The sequence below is a fragment of the Embiotoca jacksoni genome, unplaced genomic scaffold (genome assembly GCF_022577435.1).
Source record: "Embiotoca jacksoni isolate LCO1_2020_lvr unplaced genomic scaffold, fEmbJac1.0.p SCAF_6, whole genome shotgun sequence".
Classification (NCBI taxonomy): Eukaryota; Metazoa; Chordata; class Actinopteri; family Embiotocidae; genus Embiotoca; species Embiotoca jacksoni.
Genome location: NW_027185414.1, coordinates 7,315,687 through 7,342,121, shown reverse-complemented (window position 1 = coordinate 7,342,121; position 26,435 = coordinate 7,315,687). Strand labels below are relative to the sequence as shown.

General features: G+C 41.4%; 1 protein-coding gene across 1 annotated transcript in view; it reads left to right on the top strand.

Annotated features, from left to right (window-relative positions):
- The window catches only part of hcn4 (hyperpolarization activated cyclic nucleotide-gated potassium channel 4), a 76,397-nt gene extending 50,487 nt beyond the window's left edge, over positions 1–25,910 (top strand). The window contains exons 7-8 of the mRNA XM_069173991.1: positions 9,577–9,741; positions 11,476–25,910. Coding sequence (XP_069030092.1) covers positions 9,577–9,741; positions 11,476–13,772 — 2,462 coding nt within the window. The 3' untranslated portion in view covers positions 13,773–25,910. The remainder of the gene's footprint in view (positions 1–9,576; positions 9,742–11,475) is intronic.
- Positions 25,911–26,435: the final 525 nt, after the last annotated feature.

The following is a 26,435-nucleotide window of genomic DNA, read 5'->3' as shown; positions in this document are numbered from 1 at the left end:
CAGGAAATGAGAGACTCATGCATTTCTGGGGATTTTTGTCACCGAACCACTAATACTGTCCTTCCATCAGATGGTAGAGTCTGCTCCACAAAACCAAAGTTAAAACATTGGACAGTGCAAATATTTGGGACACACATATTAAACCAAAAATGAGTCGATTTGTAGATTTGCATTTGTAAGCATACATCTTCTGGTTCTTGAATGTGGCTTTATTGTGTCTTTTATCCCTCGCCAACATAAACATCACTCAGCCTCTGTCTGGGGGGTGAAAAAGAGACGACGAGATGTGACGGGACCTCAGCGTCGGCCATGTTGCTGGAAAAACACCACATATCCCCTATCTGTCTGCGCATGCTAGCCATAACGCAAGGTGTTTGTGCAGCTATGCTAATGCTGTGAGGGAGTGAGCATGGCATGTCACAGGGAATCAGGCAGCCCGCTGCGGATGTTTCAAAGGTTAGCGAGTGGCCGCTCCGTGGGCTGGGGGGCAGTGTCGGGGAGGGAGATGGGAGCTGACAGCAGGACTCAGAGTCCAGGTGAGCTTTGCCAGACCAGGCTGCGGGACACAAATACTTCATCACAGACCAAGCAGCCCTGCTCATATTCATTAATTCACATCCGCGCACACTCACGAGCATGAAGGAAGGCAGGTACAGCCGTACGCACGTAAAATCACATGTCGAGAGATGCACACGCAGACTTCAACTTCTTTAAACGCTCATTCAAAGGCCAGCATTTGCATTCACTCGCATTTCATGCACCGCAGTTTTCAGGTACCTCATGTGGATATGCACACATGCAGCCTACGCGTGCAGTTTGCTAAACAATCTAATTTGTTTAAAGCTGTCAAGGCTGTGCAAAGAAAGTTATGATTGGCTACTTTTCAGTGACCCAGAAATATAGAAAGAGGCCTTGAGCAGAATGTTCTGTTCTTTGCTCAATTTTAACTTGCCATGTATCTGAAAAATTAGTACTGTTCAACACATTCATTACCAAAAAACATATTAAGATGTGATTGTGCCTTTGTTTTAGCTTCATCCTTCCCTTTTCTGCTCTGTTCACGACAAATTAACTCAAATTCATTCAAGTTTAATGCTTTGCCCGCAGATGCTTTGTCTTTTGCAGAGATTTAGGAACTACACATCTCTCGAGTATTCATAATTTTTGTCTCCAGTTAAAATTTTATAAAGGTTTGTATTTTCATGCAACAGCTTTTCTTGCACCAGTCTCACCTTGTACATTTTTTTTTATTGACTGTATTTTGCTCGGCTCCCTGCTCCCAGAGTGGATGTAGCCGAGGGGTCAAGGGAAAGGGAAAACCTCATAAAGAGCATAGTTTCTAACGCTCTATTTGTCTGTACAACAAAGTAGACATGTTACTGAACAGTGAGTATACTGTATTCAAAAAGGAGATTTATGTGCTTATTTTTCTTCAAATTGTAACGTTTTAAATGCGGTTGTAAAAGGGGGGGGAAACATAGTGTTACGGCCTGGGTGACATGTTAGGTTAACTGTTAAAAATATTACAGTGTTCATGCTTGTTGTTGCTGTATTTAGATAAGCTGTGAGACCTGTCAGTCATTCCTACACCTATGACAGTGAACAGGGTGGGACAGCCACCTGTGATTGGTCAGGAGCTAAGGGGGGATGTGTCCTGTTCTCCTTGCTTGTTGTGAGTAGTTCAAGTGTGTGTGCGACGAGGACATGCGGTGTAGAGCGACCGGTAAGAATTAGCCGTAATGTTGGCGTTGGCTACGGCCCACAGTAGCCTGTTTATTGTTCCAAATAAAGTTCCAGAAAACCGAGTACCGTCTGGCGGCTTCCTTAAGCAGGGACTCTACAATAATTGTCTAAGTCTGAGATCAAAAAACAACAACCCATCCTTTAATTATTTCAAAGATTTATTTATATTTTGCACTAGAACACCAAATTCATCATCAAATTAGTATTACTATTAGAGTTCCCTGAGTTGGAGCAGAGAGGGGCTTTCTCAGCATCAAATCATGGTTAGACTGAAGGTTTGTAAAGGGGGCAGTGCATGGTCTAAAACACTTTGTGGAAAAGTGACCACACAATTAAAAGATCAATACATCAAAATTTGTTCACTGAGAGTTAGAAAAGCAACTTCATTGAAGACAGGAATAAATGGACTACAATAAAGATGCCAATCAGCAAAACTAGTGTCAAAAGAAGGCTATTTACTTGTAGTCTCAGAGGACGAGTCGCATCCCTAAACTATATATCAGGAGGGGCAACAAGGCCAGGCACTTGGGGTGGGTTAGGACAAACCTGTAGGCAGTAACAACAGAGTGTACAGTATGTAAGGAGATGAACAGGAAAGAGAAAGATAACATAGTGTATTGAACCAAATCGGCTCCACCCTGATTGAGAAGTACCGCTCCATTCTTCAAAGATATGCTCCACCCTCTGGTTTGCATCTTCGTGGAGGAGAATTCATACTGCAGCAGGAAAATGAGTTCAAACTTACTTCAAAACTTTACACGAACCACTTGAAGACCAAGAAGACCAAGTACAGCTGACTGTCATGGACTCTCCTCCACAGTCACCTGACCTCAACTCCATTCAACATTTATGGTTCACTGACAGACTGAGAAAGCCAAACATCCCTGACATCACGAGAAGCTCTTTGGAAAATTGTCAGATCAAACTGGTATAACATGAGCTGTCAGATTTAAACAAACTGGGGGAGTCCATGCAGCTCGAGTGCTGCTGTCATTAAAGAAAAAGGCAAACAAATACTAAAATATCCTGAAATTCTTTAATATTTTCAGAAAGTCAGCTTTTCACCCAAATTCTTAAGCTGATATGATCATATGTAATGACAAATTCGTATAAAATGTAAACAAATGCAAATTAAAAGCATCATTATTAGTGATCTTAGATTTTTGAATCCCACTGTCTATAAATGAAATAATTTTCATTCAATAATTTCCCTGTCTTGCTTTATCATCCCCCCCTCCTCCCACACACACACACACACACACACACACACACACACACACACACACACACACACACACACACACACACACACACATCCGCAGTAATATTCTACTCTCCACATTGAGAGCAGGTGCAGGGACTCGGGGGAAGCATCTCTCCAGTAAGAGCCCAGGACACGTGGGCACACCATCTAGCAGAAGACACATCATGTGTGTTCTCACCAAGGTCACAGCACATGATATCTCATTCCTCCTCTACCAGAACAACATCCAATTTTAATTGGTGTCATTCAATTTTTATGACTGCATTGTCACTTAAGTGGAGGGAAGTTAATTACATTGTGCCAATGGTAGAAACAATGTGCATACAGCAGTCACTTGGTAAATACAGTTTTGGGAACCAATAGCTGCTGGGCCTGAAAACAGAAAAGGACGGCAGGTTGACAGAACAGGAAGGTTATGAAGTTAGTCCTTTTCAGTTTATTGACAGAGTAGCGACCTTTTGCCTATTTTGTTGCTTTTATTTTTCACTCACTCTTTTTCTTAAATGCTGTATTTAGTCAGTCAAACAATATTACGATGAGTACAACAACATATTTGATTCACAGACAGCCAATTATTTTGTCTCACGATGATATTATAGCTTTGCAAATTTGAGCTGACAAGGCCCACGATTTTAGGCTGATGATGAATCACCCCATTGTTAGCAAGGACCACACAGAGATGGGTTATTGTATAAGTCAGTTTGAGGAAAAAACACACGCCCCTTGCAGAAGACATGCAGAGCGCCACCAACTAAGCCTGTTCTATGATTTCATGCTGGATTTGCGGAGTATTGTGATGAGTCACAGGAGATGTGAGTAAGCAGTGGGGGTAAAGCATTCATACATAAATTGCATGTAACTCACGAACCATCCATAAAAGCAGTCTCGAAGTAAACAGTGCAGTGCATAAGTTTACTTGTTGCTCAGCAGTATAAGATTGTGGCTTCTGGGGATCCCAATAGTGTTCAGTATAACATAAATTAATACAAAATATATTTATAAAAAGATAAAAAAAATATGTAAATGTACCTATATATTATGAAATAATCAACAGTGATACTTTTATTTCATGTCATATTTGTGACTTTTCATCACAGGGAAGTTCGCATGGCTCAGCTGCCCAATAGGCTGCTGCCAGCTAGACAGAGGCTAGCTGTTGTTGGACACTAGAGCGACTATAAAGTTGTTTTTTAATGTTCTGTTCATGTGCTCGTCACAGCTTTGTGAGTCTTTCACTGAGGGACATCCTCAGAATCAAAATGGCGATAAGGTAACTGTAAATTAACTATCTGCCGCTGTTAGCACTGGCCCTTCACTTTAATGTGGAAAAGCGGCAACCAACCGTGATGTCACCCATTGATTTGATAACTGTCATTTTGAAGCCTTGAGTTCGGCATTTGGCCGTCGCCTTCTTGGCAGTTTATTTGGCCGACCCAGGGATAAGCAAGCAGTACATCTGACTCTATCTGATTGGGAACTCGAGGACATCTGCCCACCAAAAACCTGACTGTGCTCCAGGCATGTTAATTTCAACAGATGCCCCCCCCCCCTCTCAGACATAAAGCTCTGAGGCAAATATCTAAATTATTGTGGAATTATTTTTAGATGGGCCACCAAAGCGTTGATCAGAAGGAGTGATAGTAATGAGACCATAATGACTTGTGGACAAAAATTATTTACTTTGTAGTTCATGAGAGAAGTTGAATGGTTGAATATGGAGCTGAGGCTTTTTGAAGCCAACCCCTAGTGGCCTTCAGTGGTATTGTACTTTAATGCAGCATTGCAGATCTATTCAGACCCGGAAGCTACTTCCCCTTTTATAAACAGTCTATGGATGTGGAGTAAGAACTCTCTGTCTAAAGTCGGTCGAGCTAGTCAGTCTAGCTTTTTGCTAAATAAGAGTAGAGGTTAGCTACTATGTCTGTGTACTGTGTTTATTTGACATCAATTGTTCAAGGACGAACAGAAAAGTTTATGTAATTGGTTCATCCAAAAATACTTTTTCGTTTTTAGGTGAGCTACAATGTTGAGTAGATGCAGTTGTTTTTTGTCACACCAGTGTTGAATGCAGTCGATCACTGAACAATTACTTTCTGTTTTTCATTTGTTTCAGCTTTCCTATTTAATTTTTTCCAAACATACAGTGCATCCGGAAAGTATTCACAGCGCTTCACTTTTTCCACATTTTGTTATATTACAGCCTTATTCCAAAATGGATTAAAATTAATTTTTTTCCCCCTCAAAATTCTACACACAATACCCCATAATGACAATGTGAAATAATTGTTTTTGAAATTTTTGCAAATCTATTAAAAATCAAAAACGAAAAAATCACATGTTCATAAGTATTCACAGCCTTTGCTATTACACTCACAATTGAGCTCAGGTGCATCCTGTTTCCACTGATCATCCTTGAGATGTTTCTACAACTTGATTGGAGTCCACCTGGTAAATTCAGTTGATTGGACATGATTTGGAAAGACACACACTGTCTATATAAGGTCCCACAGTTGACAGTGCATGTCAGAGCACAAACCAAGCCATGAAGACTAAAGAATTGTCTGTAGACCTCCGGGACAGGATTGTATCGAGGCACAGATCTGGGGAAGGGTACAGAAACATTTCTGCAGCATTGAAGGTCCCAATGAGCACAGTGGCCTCCATCATCCGTAAATGGAAGAAGTTTGGAACCACCAGGACTCTTCCTAGAGTCGACCGCCCGGCCAAACTGAGCGATCGGGGGAGAAGAACCTTAGTCAGGGAGGTGACCAAGAACCCGATGGTCACTCTGACAGAGCTCCAGCGTTGCTCTGTGAAGAGAGGAGAACCTTCCAGAAGGACAACCATCTCTGCAGCACTCCACCAAGCAGGCCTGTATGGTAGAGTGACCAGACGGAAGACACTCCTCAGTAAAAGGCTCATGACAGCCCACCTGGAGTTTACCAAAAGGCACCTGAAGGACTCTCAGACCATGAGAAACTAAATTCTCTGGTCTGATGAAACAAAGATTGAACTCTTTGGCCTGAATGCCAAGCGTCATGTCTGGAGGAAACCAGGCACCACTCATCACCTGGCCAATACCATCTCTACGGTGAAGCATGGTGGTGGCAGCATCATGCTGTGGGGATGTTTTTCAGCGGCAGGAACTGGGAGACTACTATTTTCACTTTGTCATTATGGGATATTGCGTGTAGAATTTTGAGGACAAAAATGAATTTAATCCATTTTGGAATAAGGCTGTAACATAACAAAATGTGGAAAAAGTGAAGCGCTGTGAATACTTTCCGGATGCACTGTACATTAACAGTTTTTGTATCAATCCCCATTATATTTATTATCTACTTACACGAGTCTCCCAATGTGAAACTTTGTAATATTCAGGACAGTGTTGAGCTTCAAGACAGCTGCCCGCATTCAGCTCTTTCGCACTCAGAGATGCCCGCTAATCTCTTATTGTTTAGCCCAGAGCCAGTCACACCAGACCAAAACCACGCCATGGATTTTTTTTTTTTTTTTTTTTTTTTTTCACTTATAATTCAGATGGCACGGTTATTTGCCTGGGCTTCACTTGCCTTCTGCAAAGACAGTTATATGAGGTCAGAGGGCTCAATGCAGCTCACTACCTCATCCTGTCTGTGTTGGTTTCATCCAGAAAGCCACGGGACAAGAGGATTTAATACAGAGCTGCGATGCTCCTCTCCAGAGGGGATTACTGGAGCAGTGCTGTGGGAAATGGACCCCCAGCACAGCTACAGCCTTGCCAGCACACACTTACAGTATTCACTCACAACACATGTGCAAACGCATGAGTACACACACACACATGCGCACAGACAGAAACACGTGGTATTTTTATTCCATCTTTTACATTCACCCACCTCTCTTGCTAAGTTAGCCGCTGTCCATTCACACATGCTCTCTCTCTCACCCACCAACAACAGAAACATACTGCACATGAGATTATTCTTATGCTTCATAGACAGCACATATTTCACACTATATGTCCTGTCAAATCATGCATTCTCCCTTTATCAGTTCCCCTGTCTCAATTTTCAAACCATTGCACACAATCATAACCACTTTACACTGAGTGACCAGAAGAATACAAAGTCATGTCAGGCTAATGCAATCCATTGCAGTTGCTGTGCAGTGAATGCTACATGTGTGAAATGTGTAAGGTTGACATTTCTGCTCTTTTTGATATGCTTTTATCAAACTGAAATGTTTTTTTTTCAGTCCATCCAAATAGATAAGTGAGATCCAATTTATGCTTCTATTATTTGTCAGATTAGTTACAACCTTAAAGAAAAGTAAAATGTACGAACTGAATTAACTCATATTTAACTCAAACCTGTAACATTTACAATTTGTGGGGGCATTTTCACAGCACTGCAAATTAGGCACCAACATTTACACAATTTTGTGACATCTACCTGCTCACAGTGGGCACCACTGCTCTCCATATGACTCCCCATTGTAGATCGCTCTAAAAACCACATTTTTTTAAGATACTTTTTCACTTTCATCATACATTCTTTTACACATCAACATGTACAGAAATACCTTGTTTTATTCTGGTTATTTTTGTTGACCAGTGTCATGCTTAGCAGTATTTGTCATTGGCAAAGGCAATGACAGATACAGGTTTTGTCTTTTGGTTAATGAAGTCATTTTTGCAGCTGCCTGATGATACAGGAAATTCTGTATCTGCTGTTCTCACTTTGAGTAGTGTGCAATGTCAAATTTTGATTGACGATGCGATTATGATTAAGTGAGTTGCTGCTCATAACCTCCTATGCTCTTGCTGACATCTCACCTTTCAGTTATATCTTGGTGTTTTTAGCTTTTTATTTTATGCAGTAAAAATCAGCAAAACTGTTGGGGCACAACAGAGGTCGTCCAAAGTTTTGTTGATATGAGCACTGCTTTTAAAGGGATGAGAGGAGCTGACATGATTAGCTGTGATTGGTTGGTACTAGCCCCTAACAAACCCTGGATCACTGACAGCATCAGTTTCTATAATGCACCCACACACAGCTCACTGTCATTATACCCACATACAAACACTCACACAACTGAGCAACGCATGTTTGTTTTTTTAAGCCTGTGTAGGTCTGGCATCGCCCCATACTGTAGAAGAAAGCTCTTTATGTGTAAACATCGAACAAAATATAAAAGGATAACACCGAAGCAGGTGACAATGAAGAGAAATTCAGTTAAAGTGAAGAGACAAACTATGCGTGCAATTTCTGAATAGAAGTTAGATGAAGGATTCTTTAAAAATTGTATTTGATGTAGGCTAAGGAGGGAAGGGAAGTGCATTCTGTGAGAGAATTGAGAGCATGTGTGTGTGTCTGTGTGTGAATGAGCTGGAAATGGTTTTCTGATAACGAGGGAGTGTGATAGCGAACACAGGAAGGGAGGGCGGAAGATGAGATGAAAGCTAAAAAGAAAAGACATTAGGGAATGTGTAGAAACACATGACACACTAACAAATGCATATGTCAAAGTCATTCCCTGCCCTTATGAATACAAACATTCATACAATAAATAGCATTTTATAGATCTATACAATACCTTCATATAAGAATATTCATATGTTTGCATATACAGTATATGCAGAATATAGCGCCTGTATATTCACCTTACTTTACTCTCCCATACTGCCTTCCTATCATGAATAAAACACTGGCATACACACACACACACACACACACACACACACACACACACACACACACACACACACACACACACACACACACACACACACATAGTACATTCACATACATTTGTGTACACTCACTCAAACACACACACATTCCACTTGCTCATACAACATCAACATGCAGTATGAACACACTTGCACCCACACACACCATGTGTGTGCCACAGCTCTACAGCAGTGGAGCTTGTTAAATGGGGCATTATTTTTCCTGAGCAGGAATGGCAGATGAGGGCAGGCAGACATATAAGCTTTGAAAATGACATGAGGTGTGGTGCTGATGGATTATAAAAAGTTGCATTTTTTTTAATGCAATTTTGGAGTTTTTCTTTGAAAGTTTTTATTGCACTTCATTTTACCACGTTGCATAATCTTCAACGTATTTGCTGAAGAAAAAAAAGTGATGAAATGATGTGCTTCATTAAATTATAGGTGTAATGTGTATTAGTCAGGGAGTGAATGGTGGGTTTAATACATGTATGTGTTACTCAATTCCAAGGGTAAAAAATGTTTGTCTAAAGACCTGGGTTCTTGACATATGGATAAGGAATGGTTGATGCTTTAGGTTGGTACAATGATCAAAAACATACTTGTCCTTTGTCACTTGAAGATGTTTCATTTTATGCAGAAGCTTAAGGCTGTGAAAAACTGATATAGCCTTTAGCTACCTGTTAGCTTTTTTGTGATTATGACTGTTTATGATGGACTGCTAGTGTGAATCAGATACAGAAATCAATAGCACTGTCTCTTGTATAACTTTTTATTTTTTAAGTTAAACTGTAGATGAACTTGAGTGTTTAACCCCGATGTATAACTGTTGCTTATCTGCTGTGTTTTGTTGCAGAGATTTGTTTGCTGACACGAGGCAGAAGGACAGCCAGTGTTCGAGCCGACACATACTGTCGTCTGTACTCTCTGTCTGTCGACAACTTCAATGAGGTACTGGAGGAGTATCCTATGATGAGACGGGCCTTTGAGACTGTTGCCCTGGACAGGCTGGATCGTATTGGTGAGAAAATTACATTTTAAAACTGAAATAACATCCACTCAAGCCAATATGTGAACCAAAGCAAAATATTTAAAATAAATGAGATTCAGTGACGTTGACAGTGTCTCTTACTGTATGCTGCTTAAAGGCGAAGAGAGCAAAAATATTTCAAACCAGAGCAAGAGCTCTCAGACAAATTTTGCGGGCTATACAAATTTTCTCACAGATCCTCAATGACTGAAATTACCTTCAAAGTCATCTGCATATAAACATGCAGATACAGCTCCGGTTTTGAAATCCCTGCGTGACTTCTTTTACGCATACAATTGATATTCTCTCCATATCCATCACTGTTCCCAGGCTCTGCCTGGGCAGATGAAAAATTCACAAAGAAAGGCTCGCCTGTATCATCACTCAGCCATCGCTGCATGCTCTGTTTTATCCTCAGCTATGTTTAGAATGGAAGATAGAGAAATTGCTTTAGGGGGTCTCTTTGTAGAAAATGGCTGCTTTGAAAAGATGTGGTGGGCTGATAGTCGTGTTTCTGTGAAATGGTCTCCTGTGAGTGTCCTTTCTCCCGGGCTGGATGCTCATGCACACCCTTAGTCCCTAATAAAGTAACTCACACAGCACTGATCCACACATTAATTACTGTCTTGATGGACTTTGCACAATCTGATTTGAGGTGTGCAGGTGATAAAGGGTCAGGTGGTGCCAGGTCAGGCTGGATGTAGATACAATACCTCACGGAAATGCCTCAAATAATATGCCACGAAGTCATAAAAGAAAATGAAGAGATTGATCTGGGCCTAATTGCATTTACAATATCTTCGGATTTCACAGCCTTTTGTTAACACTAAATTGAAAATGGCACTCGTGAATTAACCGTCACTGCTAGTGCGTCCATTCAACAATGACGAATGGACTTTAGGGTAGGGGTTGTGCACATTTCCTTAGGAGGGTGGGTCAGTAGTTAGTTAGCCAGTCATAGCCAGTCAACTTCAACTTGTTTCTTTGACCTTGTGCACAACCCAAAAGGACTTCAGACCTCAAGTGTTCCAAGAGTGAAAAGCGACAGAGCACAAAACCACCAGGAGTGAGCACTCGTGAAATGAAAGTCCATTCTTAGATTGAATCTCAGATTTAGTTTGTTATGCAATAGATGTTGAAGCATTTTAGAAAATGGTTCCAAGTTTTTGCTAATAACAGCGTAGAACATATGACATCAAAGAGATTGTTGAAGGTTGGAGCTCAGTGCAGCTCTGTCCCAGGCTGAACCTCCACCTCGTGTAGAGTATTTGCTTTATGTTTTGTCCCTGTCAACGAGGGAATCACAATAAGAGCCAGTCAAACATACTCCGCCTACACCTTAGGCTGTCATGCATCCTGAGCCTCTGTCTCTGGGTAGTTACCTCCCACCTATCTTTTGTTGTTTCTCTTATTCTCTGCTCTTTTATGCTTTGTCTTTCCCCATTCTGCTCAATCTTGTGTCTCTTTCTGAAATCCCTTTTCCTGACTTTTCCCACTTGTGATTTTCAGGTACCCTTTTTTTGTCTATTCATTCATAGCTGTGTTTACTTCTTCTCTTGAAAAGGGTTGTTGGAAAAATAGAGGTTCTCATGTACACCCAAATGTAAACCTGGTTCTAACTGCCTCTAAGATTTGTGTTCGTTCTCATTTGATTTCTTCTCTCACTTGTCACTCTCTGTTTCTCTGTGTCTGTTTCTGTGTTTGTCTGGGAATGTGCTTTTAAAGGCAAGAAAAACTCCATCCTGCAGCACAAGGTACAACACGACCTCAGCTCTGGTGTACTCAACTACCAGGAGAATGAAATCATCCAGCAGATTGTGCAGCACGACAGGGACATGGCCCACTGCGCCCACCTTATGCAGAACGCCCCACCTCAGACGCCTCCGTCACCTACCCCTGTGATCTGGGCCCCCCTAATCCAGGCCCCACTCCAAGCAGCGGCCGCCACCACCTCAGTAGCCATTGCCCTGACACATCATCCCCACCTTCCACCAACGCTCTTCAGACCTCCGTTGTCTGTTCTGGGTTCCCTAAAGGACCCTCCCAGCCGACTTAAGAAGTTCCACACATTGGTTCCTTCATCCACAGCACCTGACTCTGCTCGGGACTCTCCTTCTAGCACACCTTCAAAGCTGCGCACTGGGGTGGATATGTCGTTGCTGGCCTCTTTTCGAGCCCAGCACATGACATCAGGTTCTGGGGCAACTGGCTCTAGCCAACATGCCTCAGGTAGCGGAGGCCACCGTGGACATAGTGGGGCAGGGTCTGGGTCCAGTGGGGGAGGGGCCTCTATCTTCCCCTTTGGTCAATACTCATCCTCTGGTTCACCCTCGTCTAGTATGGCCCAGCTACACCCGCAGCCACAGCATCAACAACCCTTTCGTTCCAGCACCCCACCTCTTTCAAACCTCTTCCACCAAGGATCTATAGGTGGAAGCACAGGTTCAGGACTAAGTGGAGGGGCAGTTGGAGCCTGTGGTGGTGGTGCTACAGGGTGGTCTTCAGGTGGAGCAGTTGGAGGTTCGGTTGAGGGAGCCACTGGAGGAGACACCGCTTGGGCTGGGGAGGACTTTACAACTGGAGTGACCGAAGTAAATCCCAGAGGACAATTTGGGTTTGGAGTAGCTACTGGTGGATCAGTTGGAGGGATCTCAGGGGAAACAGTGGGAGGAGTATCAGAAGGATCAGTGGGTGCAGCTTGTGGCAGATTAGCAGGTGGGACATCAGGTGGATCAGTGGTAGGCATTACCTGTGGTTCAATACCAGATACAACCAGGAGATCAATGGGAGGAACTTCTAGAGGATCAATTAAAAGAGCTTCTGGGGGATCAGTGGGAGGGGCTTCTGGAGAATCACTGGTGGTGACAACTACCGGAGGATCATTAGGGAGGGCTTCTGATGGATCTATGAGTGTGATTTCTGGTGGGGCCTCTGGGGGAACATTTGGAGGAATTTCTGGTGATTCAACAGTAGGTAATCCTGCGGGATCATTGGGAAGGGCCTCTGGTGGATCAACAACTAGCCATATAGGAGGAGGTTCAAGCGGGCCAGGGGGAGGTGTTATTGGAGGAAATATTGGCAGACCAGTAGGAGGTGCAGTAGGGAGCCATATGGCAGGGTCTACAGCTTGCCCTGGTGGGGGGGTTTCCGGTGTAATTCCAGCTGGATTTCTGAGTTCCTCCCATAGTCCTATATCCACTGGTTCGTCCAGCCCAATGCCTGGTCAGCTTGTCCATAACCAGCCACCTCCCAAGGCTCCTCAGGTGGCTCCTCTGCAGCAGTTTGCTGGAGGAGGTAGGACTACCAGTGGCTTAAACCTCTTCCAGTCCCCCACGCAAGGCTCCCCATCACTTAGCAGAGGACAACACAGTCAACAGCCTCCTGAAGGATACTCATCTTCCCTGAGCCATTTTAGCCTGACAGGCCTCCAAACTGGCTGCTTTCCTCAACAGATGTCATTGGAGAGGTCTGCCTTGGCTTCCCTGGCCCAGTATGGTTCAGCAAACGCCTCTCCCTGCCTTACCCCGGTGGCGCCCAGTCCTACTATTCAAAGCCCAGTGGCAGGCAGGACTTTCCACTACAGCGACCCTTCCAGTGCCACAGGATCCCACTCGTCTTTGCTCATGCCTCAGTCTTCTCTACCCTCACAGCTTCCCAGCCAGCCACACACAACAGGGAGAGATTCTCCTCTGGGACGTTTTTCGGAGGACCTAAAGCTGTTATCCAGCTCGCACCCATCGCTGCCCCAGGAGGTGTCCCAGGCCTTAGGGCACCAAACTCCTCGGTCCTCTGTGGAAACTGGATATTACCCATCACCATTTTCCTCACCTACTCGTGTACCGAAACCCTGTAGCTCAGTGCCAGGGCACATGACTCCTCCAATCCAGATGTCTCCAGGGCACCCTCACCAGACTCACTCCCCTGGGACCTCCCCGGCCTTGCCTCTTCGGAGAGGCTCTGCTGCCTATTCATCAGATCTAGAACCTCAAACTGTCCGCTCCAAACTCCCTTCCAATTTGTGAGGCTTGATCACACCCTCCTTTGCTCCCCTGAAATGAAACACTCACACTATATCCATTTGTGGAATTGTTTTCTTTCTTCAGACTTCACTGTGTTCCACCTCTTATTTTACCAAGATTTTAAATTTACTGTGATTCAAAAGACACTTTACCTTGTAACTCAGAGCTCGAGAATACTCTATATTTGTTTTATGCTTTGTCCTTTTTTATTTATACCTACTGTATATAGATAGATATATATTTAAATGCTAAGTTAATCAAGGGACTAGGAGGGTGTGAAAATGATCTCCATTTAAAGGACAGTAATTTTCTTTATTTCTATAACTATGCCAAATTCATCTGGTGATGTTTGGGAAGCTAATTCAATGGACTACAACACAAGAATACTCTTTTTCTGCAGGAACCTATGCACTAATACCTGCATGTATAAAGGTTTTTTGTGTGTTTAAAAAAAATAATTATCACAATTTTTAGCTAAAACAACATGCTTCGAGACAGGCTGACTCTTGTACCATCTCATTTGGGATCACATATTGTTGATCCTTAAATGTATCTATTAGATTGTACTTATTTATTCAATGTATAAACTTTTCAAAACCTTGAGAGATGGAGAAGAGATTTTAGGAAACCAAAAAGACTTTTCCTGTTGGATAATAATTCACCTCTTCTTGGCCCATCGATCCTTATTTTATACCACTTTATTGTATTAATACTGTTTTTTGAAGCAGGGGTTCAGAGAGCTACCCTCCATCTCAATATTGAGAAATAACACTATGTGAGCAACTGGCTTTCTGCAGAGTCCTCAACCATGTCCTAACAAGCTCACTTTGTCTTCCAAGCTCATGCCACTAATGTGTGTAGAACGCGTGTGTTGTTTTTCTTCCTGACTCTGTGCAACTGTTAATGTGTGAGTGTTAGTGAGAATAAGTGTGAATCAGTGGAAAAGTCGGATGCAAGACAAGACTATTCCCAAGACTGATCAAAAATAACTTTTTTACACAAAAACTAGGACTTCCATTAACCACAGCTTGTGTGATGCATTCTGTACCACTCAGACTGTTCAAAGTCCAAAATAGTCAGATATGTAATAGCCCCAGAACAAGACTTTCATTTATTTAGGAAATACAGTAAATTCAGTAAAGAAGCTGAAATATCTGAAAAGTGCTGGAGACTGAAATATGCCACTTGATATTTAATTTGTGCATTACGTCTTCTGTTGTAACTGCTATATGGTCAATAGACATCTCTCCTCATTGAAGGCTAGTGCTGAGTGTGAAATTTTGAATGTATGTAGATTTATTGTTGCTTCAAGTAAGTACTGTAGCTATGGTACATGCACTGAAGGCACATTGCCCCAGGGGGTTAAAAGATTGTTCCATAACTGAAAAGGTCATTGATTCAATACCTTTGATTGACATTTTCATAAGCAGACATTTTTACTGCCAAAGTGTCCTTTAGCAAGACACAGAACCACAACTGGATAAATTGTTTGGGAGGCAATCTGCATATGTAACTCGGTAAGTTGCCTAAAACAGCACACTCTTCACCGCATATGCTCCATAAAGTATTCCTGTAGCACTGCACCACTGCTGTAACCCTCAGCAAAATTGCACAGTACTTAATAAATAGATTTCAGTACACTGCATACATGTACAAATTACAGTCATGGGAAAAAAACAAATACAATTGTTGGAATTTGTTGGCTTTTTGAAGTTCTATGTTTGATAGGCAAACATTTGATCCTCTTTGATACATTGCCTATAGATAGATGTGATATATTGTACTTGATCATGCAAATTTTATTTAATTCATTTATTCAACAAAAATATCATTAGACATAATATACTTCTGTGGAAAAAGAAAGTACATCCTTAATGTTGGCAGACCTTTTTTGCAGAATAACTTCTTGTAGGTGTGTGTGTATATATATATTTGTCCATCAGTGTGACATCAGCTTGCTGAAAGTTTTGACCACTCTACTATGCAAAATTCCTTCAGTTGCACAACGTTTGCCAGTTTTCTTGCGTTTACTTCTCATTTCAAATCCCTCCACAACATTTCAGTGGGAAACATAACTTGGCTTTGACTAGGCCTTTCCATAATCTTCCATTTTATTTAGCCATTCTTTGGTGGATTTGCTAGTGTGATTTGGATCATTGTCTGGTTGAAAGATCTACTTCTGGTTCAGACTTTCGGACAGATGGCTTCACATGATCTTCAAGGACTCTTTCATATGATGCAGATTTCATAGTTCAATCGATGACTCCAGGCTGCCCAGTCCCTGAAATCCAATCCATAAAATGTCCACCATCATGCTTCACAGTTGGTATGACTTACTAAACATGCCACATGTCTAGTGTTACTGTGGCCAAACCTCTCTATCTTTTATTTGTCTGTCCAGAGGACATTATTCCAAAAGACATGGGTCTTGACATTGCTTTCATGAGCACACTGTACTTTTATTTGGTAGATTACCCACAGAGGTCATATTTGTACAAACTTTCTGATTGTAGACACATGCACTTTGTCACCAACAGCTGCAAAAGTTACCTGCAGATCCTGTGATGACATCCTTGGGTTCTTGGAGACTTCTTTCGGTATCAAACCATCTGTTCTTGGGCTGAATTTAATGGAGCGGCCGGTCCTGGTCAAATTGGCAGTCGTTTTAAATCCATGCCACTTGTAAGTGTAGTCTCATAGACATCCACAATATTTTTTTTCTGAAGACCTTAGAGAGCTCTGTAGATCTTGGCATGATGACACAACACACTTCATTAGCAAAGAGAACAGCAGACCCTCGATGTGAGAAGTTTCAGAAAGACAGGTTCCAACTGTTTCTTTCTAAGATGGTTTTCCATCATATGCATGTAATCTTGAAGCCCTTATTCAAATTTTTTTATGGATTTGAGGCTGTGATAAATTGATTTATAATGTACATACATTTTCCATTTTACTGATCTGTTTTTTTTAATTGTGACAATTACCACAAAATGTCAATTTTATGTGTCATTTGTTTGAGTATATCACCTTTATTAATAGGCACTATTTTAAAGAGGATCAAATGTCTGCTTGTCCAAATATGTTGAAAAAGTTAACAATTTTCACTGGATGTACTGTCATTTTCACATGAACATAGAAGATAGATGATATTTAAATCATTCAGATGTTTCTAGTCCAACATCAAAGATGCGAAAAGGCCCTTTAAATAAGCATATCCATTCAAAATATGTCGACACTCTCCGAGAGCTTTGTAGTAGTCAAGAAAACTGTATACACATCAAGGAAGGTATCACTAAACTCCCATGGGAGACGAGCAGTGATATGCTTCTACATGTTGGTCTGTAGCTCATCACCAGGACAGACCCAGGTTCCACTCAGACAGCTGAGTCCATAACTCAGTCACAGCACTCAGCCACAGCAGCCTAATTTAACAAGACATGTCTGTAATCCCTTGACCCTCACAAGCTATCATGGACTCACACACAGAGGTGCACAGTGACGATGCTCTCTCCTCATTACAGTTCCCTGAAGTACCTATAATAAGGTATAGCAATACTCATGACATGACACACAGCTGCATGAATGCATATTTTACAGTCATGCACGCAACCACAAGATCAGACACTGCAACTTGCAAAAATAGAGTCTATTCAACTATTCCAACATGATGTTGTTGACGAATAAGCAAATCTATAACTGGTTGATTTGCCACTTTCTTGTTGCATTCAGTTCTGTCAGGTCAGTTTATATAGCCAGTTGTGCTGACCACTTTTGTGATTACAGATTTAAAGGTACAATATGTAAGATAGAAAATATTTTTAAAGTTCAAATTAAACAACAATTAATCCAAAATTAAACAACATTTTTAACAGAATATGTCATATTAACCGTTTTGATGTTATGTAAAAGATGCCTGTATTGTGTTGCAGAGATATCTACAGAAGTCCGAAGGCTAACCAGCCAGCGTGAGCCCATCTGTCTCGTAATACCACCCCACTGCTCAAGAGGCAACAGTCAGTCATTGTTGTGCCCAGTCTGCCCTCAGTACAACAAGAGAGGAAGAAGAGGTAGCATATTCTAACCTGAATAAATGGAACACTGAACACAACAATGACCTGAAACTCTCTGCAAAATACAGTAGAATTAAAGCAAGAGTAAACACTGGCCTTTCTTTCCACTGCTGGAAACAGATTTTGGCGAGTAAAAGAATGTTTGATGCTGAACTCGTAACGTTCCTGCTCGTCGGTGAGTAAATAGCCCTTAAAGCTAATGTTGGCTGTGTTGCAATAGCTTATAAAGGTAGCTAACTGTATGATGTTTCTGAGTGTTCATATGTTAGCTTGTTCTTGATATATAGTTCGGACCAGTTAGAATCACCATACGTGATCAGCTGAATCCACACTTCATCTAACCACCTACCAAACTGAACTCATCTTATGTAGCAGATGTACTGCCTTCTTTGCACAACTAAAAATGGATCTTTAATGTAGCTACACAAGCCCAACACAAGCTGAAACAAAAAAAAACAGTCCAGATGGTATTAATATATGTTTTTGTTTTTCTTGCTACTTTTCTTTTCTAAAATCCTAGATTGGCGAGCTTCAACACAAACTGTAGGCTTAGCCAATTTAACTTTTAAAATGATCCGTTATAAAATGAAATAAGCCAACTACTAACTAACAGCAGGGCAAGAATATGCAAAATTGGACCCACATTCTGAAACTCACTGTTGTCATTTAACATTCAAAGTGGTATTACGAGACGGGACTTAAATCTTACATATTGCACCTTTAACATTATAATTTTTGGAGAAGCTATCAATGCACTGAATCTCTAAGTCTGACGGAACACCACATTGTTCAGTACAGCCGAGTGCTGTACGTCCAGCAGTGATTTGTGTTACCAGTCATTATGTGAAATGTAGCAAATCAACTACTGACGTAGAATTTAAAGGGAAGTGGACACAGCAAGAACCTCCCTCGGTGAAAACGATAATGATTGTGTTACTAATCACTCTAGCAGTGTTTTCTTTACCTCTCCCACAAGCTCTGAAACATTTCCCTGCCCTTTATAGTATGACTATTTAGACCACCATTGAGAGTAACAAATGGGTGAGGGGGACAGAGCTCTGTGACAGAAATGACAAAGTGAACACCTGGAGCTGTCTCACATCTGCAATATTGATTGTCTGCACGCTGTGTAGGCATTTAAACCTCGATTGTCCTGTATGTGCATCCCTGCATAAAAGCAGATAGACTGCTGCGCTTCGCACGTCAACAAAAAGTCCCCCTTTTTCCTCACAATATGACCTTATTAAGGCATGGATTTGAAGAGCAGTTTGAAGCCAGTCTGCGAGACAAAGGTGTGGATGTGAGGAGACATTGATGCACTGAGGGAATGATGTAGTTGGACACTCAGCCACAGGGAAGACCGGTAGACAGGCAGGCGCCCCATGGGGTACTCATGCTGATGGGGAACTTGTGACATGTTGGCCCCTTCCTTATGATTGTTCCTGAGTGCCAGTGGATGTTTTTCAGCTTGTTATTGATTAGGAGCATATGAGGGAAATCTTTGGCCGTTGTTATGTAGCTAGCAGCTTGGTTGGGTGTGTGTGTGTGTGTGTGGTGTACGTGAACCACGCTACTTGGCAGGGTCGATGGCTGAGGCTGACCGCTGTCGGAGGAGACAAGGACAGGGAGGCAAAGGTCAGAGTTTAGGGAGAGATAGACATTGGACAGGGTTTGATTAGTTGGCCTGAACTTAGTCTGGTCCATTATCACAGATAAGTGGTTTAGTGAGGGATGGGTGGGCGCAAAGTGTCAGCTGAATCTGTCACTGTCAGTTAGAGAGCTGACACAATCTGCATAATGTCCTGTCTGGCCTCTATGCAAAATCTCCTGCCTTGGTCTTTTTTATGTAGGAAAACCGCAGTTTTCCTACATAAGGAAAGCAGGAAAGCAGTTTTTGATTGATAACCATGCAGCTTTGAAATTATGTAATGGAAATGAGAAGGGGGTTCATAATCCTTTGGGTCATAAAATATTTTCAACTCATAGAAGACCATGTAATCCTTCATTCCGAATAAAGACTTGGAAATAGCCGAAATTGGAGTAACAAGATTTTCACCTGACAGCGATGTTTAGTCTTCAAGGGGATTTGCTATTTCCATCCTCCCAGACTATTTGCTGCAGCCGCATCTGTAGTGTAATGTAGAATAGACACAGTGTTTTTTAGAGGAATCAGCTGGGAATTAGATAAGGAGGCTTTGAAACTTTGTGTCTTTTGAGAGAGGCGAATAAAGAAAAACAACGGTGACTCACTCACTCATGCAGAGAACTATTTTCATGTCTCCCTGTGTCTCCCGTCTAGAAAACTGCTGTTTGAGAGCAATAGTAGAAACAGCAATGGAGGGCAGTTGAAAGATCATGAAAGCTGCCAGCGTTGTGTCCAGTCGCTTAGAGCTCGGCTTTTCGTAAACCAATACAGAGGAAACAGTGGCAAACTGTTTTGATCCTGAAAGGTATTGTTTCATTTTAACATCAGGCATTAGTTTTAATGTGTGGCTCTATTTTAACTAAATTAAATGTAGGTCAGGGCTACCTTGTCTTGAGAGTGAAAAACACTTAACCCTGTCTGGCAAAAGTATTAATCTTTTCCTACCTGAGGCCCTACCTGGCTCTGGCCCTGCTGTTGTCCCTAGCTATCAAGATGTGTTTTGAAGCAGCCAGCAGCCCCTCTCACCCAACCCTTTCCCCTCAATCACAGAGCTTTGGTGGAGCTCCACATGGCACCTCTGTACCATTTCCAATTCATGGTTGTTTCTGTAACAGCAGCATTCTCAGATTCAGTTTGGTGCACTCCCAATTTTGCTGCCTAATCTTAGGCCCCCCCTCTCTTTGTGCGGCCCTACTCGCCCATGAATATGAGTTGGTGAATCAGCGATGCACGCTAATGAAATCATTTGCTGTGATTGAGGATTAGATGTAGCAGCAGCGGAATCAAACCTGCAATTTCTCAGGGGAGAAAAAGGCACGTGTGTTTTTATTATTATTATTTTTTCCCAGAAGCCCTCGTTATTCATTCATGACCATAAATTCCTCCTACCCTTCCATAAACACTCAACTTATTTCATGCACAAGCACCAGATTCAGGTGTCCAGTATGACAGTGTACCTCAGAGTGATTGCTCGAGATGAAGATTGCTATATGTGGTGAAAAGTTGTTTATTGTAGCATCTAATACAACTGACCTCTTTTGCTGCTGCTCCAGTGAGATGGAATAACACGACAGTAATGTTATTTTGACCACAAAGTGGGCTGTTGGGCAGTGTAACCTGAATCTGACCCAGTTTAGGAATAAAATGCAACAGTAGGGTGCATATGAATTCACTCCTTTAGATCAGCTGAAGATCCTTCAGGGTAATGGCACTGAACAGGTACCTCGCTGGATTCTCTCTTTGTAGCTGTCAAAATAAAATCATTAATCCATCATAGTTGTTCATGTACAAAATATGACTTGGTTCTGTAATCTAACAAATACTCAAATGAGAGATTTGGTTTTTAAAATACACATTACATATGTTTCTTTATTGGTTGCAGCTGATCAAAAAACCGTGTTGAAGCCAAAGGTGAGGCTGCTCTTCACTGGATTAGATGGGAGGAAACAGAAAGGGCACATTTGTACTCTATTTGAAGAGATGAGGGTTTACATAAAAAAAAAAAAAAAAAAAAAAAAAAAAAAAAAAATCCTGTCTCTCGAAACTGTCTTTCATTTGCTGAAGTACGTGCTATAATTCCACTTAATCTGATGTTTGGGAACATAATGTCGACAAGGTACTTACTTATAGAGATTTATATATTTCCATAGGACCTATTTATATTTCTGTATTTATTTTAGACTGTCTTACTAAGTAATATCAGCACCATAACAGATAATGATAAGCAATGTTCACCAAATTGTGTGTATGTACAGAGTTCATAACATGTCCATGATTTTTAAGGAAACCTGTCATTTGCATTGTATAATCTCTCTACTTTGGTGCGGCGCCAGAACGGGACACTTTCGTTACATGATGCTACAGACAAAGACTTTCTACCTGAAGGCTCAACCTTTTATGTTTCATGAAGGCAGTGACTGGTTCAACACTTCTTATGAGGACTAACAACCTTTTGAGGAGGACAATATTTTGACCGCTTTGCTATTGATCTATGGATATCTATTTTTTCTGCATTTAACATGGGAACTATGGGAATAAGCAATAAGGGAACTGTACAGGTATGGTGTGACTTGATGGGTACCTATGGGACATTGCGCTGACCCACACAACAACCACAAACACACACACAAACACACACACACACACACACACACACACACACACACACACACACACACACACACACACACACACACACACAGTAGCCGTGGCTCGTTGTTTGTGTGGCAGTGAAAGGAGTGAACTGTCGATAAGCACACATACTGGATGAAATAAAACGGTATAGAATAAAATATAAGGAACACCTGCCTGTAGCGATGATTTTTTTTCTCTGTTGTTTGTAATACATGCCGCATGCTTTGAAATTCATTTTACAAAGTCTCTGAGACATAGCAGTGTGATATGCACACCTCTTTAGAGCATTCTAGCACCATTTTTATGCTTCCATGCTGGAAACAACAGTGACTGGAGTCATTACGTTCCCAAAGTGTCCGTCCATACGTCCATCGCACTCTTGCCATATCGCAGGGATTTTCTTCAAATTTGGCTAAAAACTTTCACTTGAACTCAAGGATGAACTGAATAGATTTTGCTGTTAAAAGGGCAAAAGTCAATGTCATTATGGCCTCACGTCTGTCCGGTCTGCCCATCCCGTTCTTGTGAACGTGATATCTCAGAAACACTTTGAGGGGAATTTTTCAAATTTGGTACAAACCTTTACTTGGACTTTAGAAAGAACTGATCAGAATTTGGTGGTTAAAAGTCACTGTGGCCTCACAAAACACGTGTGTTGCCATAACCAAAACATATTTATGCAAATTATGATGTCATTTCACAAAGATTTCTATAAAATAATGACATTTTATAACCAAAAGGGCAAAGGTCAAATTCACTGTGACATCATAATGTTCTGCAAAAAAACTTTTCTGCCCATTTCCTGACACCATAATTCAGAACAGAAGTGAGATTGTGATATTATTTCACATTTGGTCTGATGCTGAATTGGTGACACTAATGCAGGATGCAGGAAATAGCAAATTTGTGAGCTTTTTTTTCCTCCAGCTTTTGAGACATGTCAGTAAGCAAAAGTATTTTGCGTGCACACACACACACACACACACACACACACACACACACACACACACATTCACCCAGATGCACACAAAGAGCGGTCAAGAGACAGGTGAAGCTCTTCACAATGCTGGAAATGTTGGCAGGCTGTAAAAAGGAGGACAGTCTGTGTCTGCCCCTGTGAGCACTCAACCATCTGCTTCATTAGAATTCCCCCTTGAGGTAACCTTACCTTCTCCAAGAGGAACTCATTGAAAGTGAAGGGCTTTGTTTTAGATTGTCTATTGTAATTACACATTATTCTCCTCCTCTGATGCCTGCTTGCTGAGAGGAGAGGAGCTGGCTTACAGCCGCCTGCGTGGCATCTGACGGTGACAAAAATGCACACTGGAGCGTCAGATGGCCGCTGCTGCCACGTGAGCCTCTTGTATGCTATGTGGCTTTGTGCAGCGGGCCAGATCAGTGAGGTCATGGTGACATCCTAGCGGTTGAGGTTGCTGTCTCTCTGCTGCAATGGAGGGACGAGCAGCACTAATGCCTTCCTCTGCAGCATCTGGGATAATCTGCTCTAGTTCTCCTTGGGTCAAACTCAACAGTAATTAATCCTACCATTACCCTGCAGGCCTGAGGGTTAAAGCACTGTATATGCGTGCGTCTCAAGTTTTTTTCCTCTTTTTCCAGATAGCCCCTTTCAACTTCACACTGGTGCTGGATAGGGGAAAAGCATGGCATGACGTTTACATAAATTACCAAATTTTAATAGTGACATCTGAGAGGGACATGGGGATTAGGGTGGATTTCAGTTGGGCGGAGGGATGAAACTGGAGTGTCCTGAACGTCTAAGATCTTTTCAGAGCATGGGTGAATCAAAAGGAGAGTTGCTGTATAAATCGAGCACAAGAAATGGACGATTACCAATTTTTTTTTTGCATCTTTTCCCCCCCTTCTTACAGATCTCTTTAATTTGTTAATTTGTTTTTAAGGAACGTGCTTTTACTTTCCACGTCTTCTCACCCTCATAGCATGCAGGCCTGCCACTATATTTTTTGGCAGCCCAGGGCACAGAGCACTCAGAAACACACAGTAACTACAGCACATCCGTATTAGTGCCCCACCCCCCCCACACTAAAACCCCACCGTCAAAGCCTTTTGACATCTGCCAGTTTGTTCACAAATATTGCCCAAATGCCAACTTTGCAATGCTCCAGCTTTTGATGCGCATGGCTGAAAGTTTTCTTTTTGTATTTGTGTGTGTGTGTGCCTTGTGGGATTAAGTTCATGAAAGCATACGCATGGATAACATCAGAAGGATGGCCACAGGTTGCCAACCTGATGTCCCCTTTCGGCCTCTTGCTCTGCCAACTACCCAACCCACCCCCAAAAAAGAGATAGAGGAAAATGCTGACTGAACTCTGTGTGAGTAAGCATTAGAAATAGAAGGCTGTTAAATGAATATGATCTCTGGGACTGCGCTAATAGTTTCCATCATCAGGAGAAGAGGTGAAATGTGATTAGCCCAATGGTGAATGTTTGTCTGTCAAAATGGATTTTAGTGACTCTAAACAAAAACACAACTTTAGAACATTTACTTAAGTTCTTTACTCAATCAATTCTGAAGTACTTTCAGTATTTAATCATTTGTATATCAGTTTATTTGAAAATTAAGTTAAGAGCAATTTAGGATTTTACTTGAAACATATGATAAGTAAATAAAACCATTTTTAGGTATTGAAAATTAAACTGGTGGTCTCCTTCTTGGCTTGTTGTGACATTGAACAAAACTTAGCAGTTCCATCAAATAAATATTTACCTTTTCACTGTTTGCAACCCAAAGAATTTGTATTTTTCAGTATTTCACAAAAAAAGTTCAAAATATTAATTTAAAATTGATTTGGTTTCTTCTTTCCCTACCATACAATCTCATCATGACCCATCAGATTTATCTTGCAACCCTTTGAGGGGACCTACCCCTTTCTTTTCTTAAAAGAAATCCAAATTGCTTACTCGCAGACTCAGATCTGGTTTATCTATCCAACCATCCCTATCTACTTGTGAGGACTTTAGCAGATTAGCACATTCATCAAATGACCTCTGTAATATAACATCCGTTACATGACCTGTGCATGTTTACCGTCTCCCCCTGATACGCTCTCTCGAAGCGGATGTGTTTTTACCTTGGTCACTGGCCAAATCCTGCTGTTGCTATAGTAGCTCCAAGCTACCGCATGTGCTGCCACCATAAAGAACGATGTCAAAAACGCTTGTCCCCAGCTGAAGTCTCACATCTTACCTGTGCATTTATTATGTACTTGAACATTAAAAATAGGTGTGAGTAAGAGTAAAGTTTGTTGCATTATATGTGTGTATTTACATTTCCATACCAACACCTATGTTTGAGAAGAAATCCTTGTCTATTATTTATATATTATTACATTATTATTACAACTGTGGCAGTGTTACCATTGTTCTCCCCTATGAAACCACTGTCCCTAAGTGCTCCATAATGACGGTTGGATTATGATATGGAGTCGTCATATTTCTAGAATGGCCTATGTTTTGTCACTTTTGAACTTGACTACCATGTACTAGACTTTAAGATGTACGGCATATAGGCCAAATGCCCTACCTTGAAATGTTAATGAAAGTGAGAAATAATGTGTGGATTTGCCCTGTGATCCACCCTTTCACTGAATTTCATGAAAATTGGGGCATTAGTTTTTCTGTAATCTTGCTGAAAAACAAACTGAACTGAAAACATTGGCAGAGGTAATGAAGAACTTCAAGTTGTAATGGTACAGTATATTCTGATATTCTGATATTTGTAGTTTTACTTATATAAAATAAATTGTTGTGCTTTTTCCCTCACTACTATATTCATATTGTACTCAAACCATAATGTACTTTGAAATACATCACATTATGTTCACAATTTTTTTTTTACCTTTTGTGGCCATTTCCAGATCCTCTTCTGAATGTTTAATCGAAACTGAAAGAGACAGACTTTGATGTGATGATCTGCTGCCTTGAGCTGCAACCCCACTGTGATATGTCAACACAAGAATCAGTAGCTCAAGTTGTCATCCTGCCATCTGCTAACAGTCCGTCCTAAATGTCCATTTCTAAGCACGACCAATCCCCCCTCCAGACAAACTCTCTGAGCCCGGTACAGTTAGCTGCCTATTTCTGACAAGGAAGGCTTAACTTCATCTGGCAATAAAACATTTAAATACTATTTATTGAATTGGTCCTTGAGAGTGAATTGCAGAGCTTAATCCCAAAATGTGATATCCGCTATTTCCAAAATATGACCCCTACTCTGCTTAACTGATTGTTGGCGTGACAGTAAAATATTCCAGTGGATATTTTGGGGTTTTAATTTAA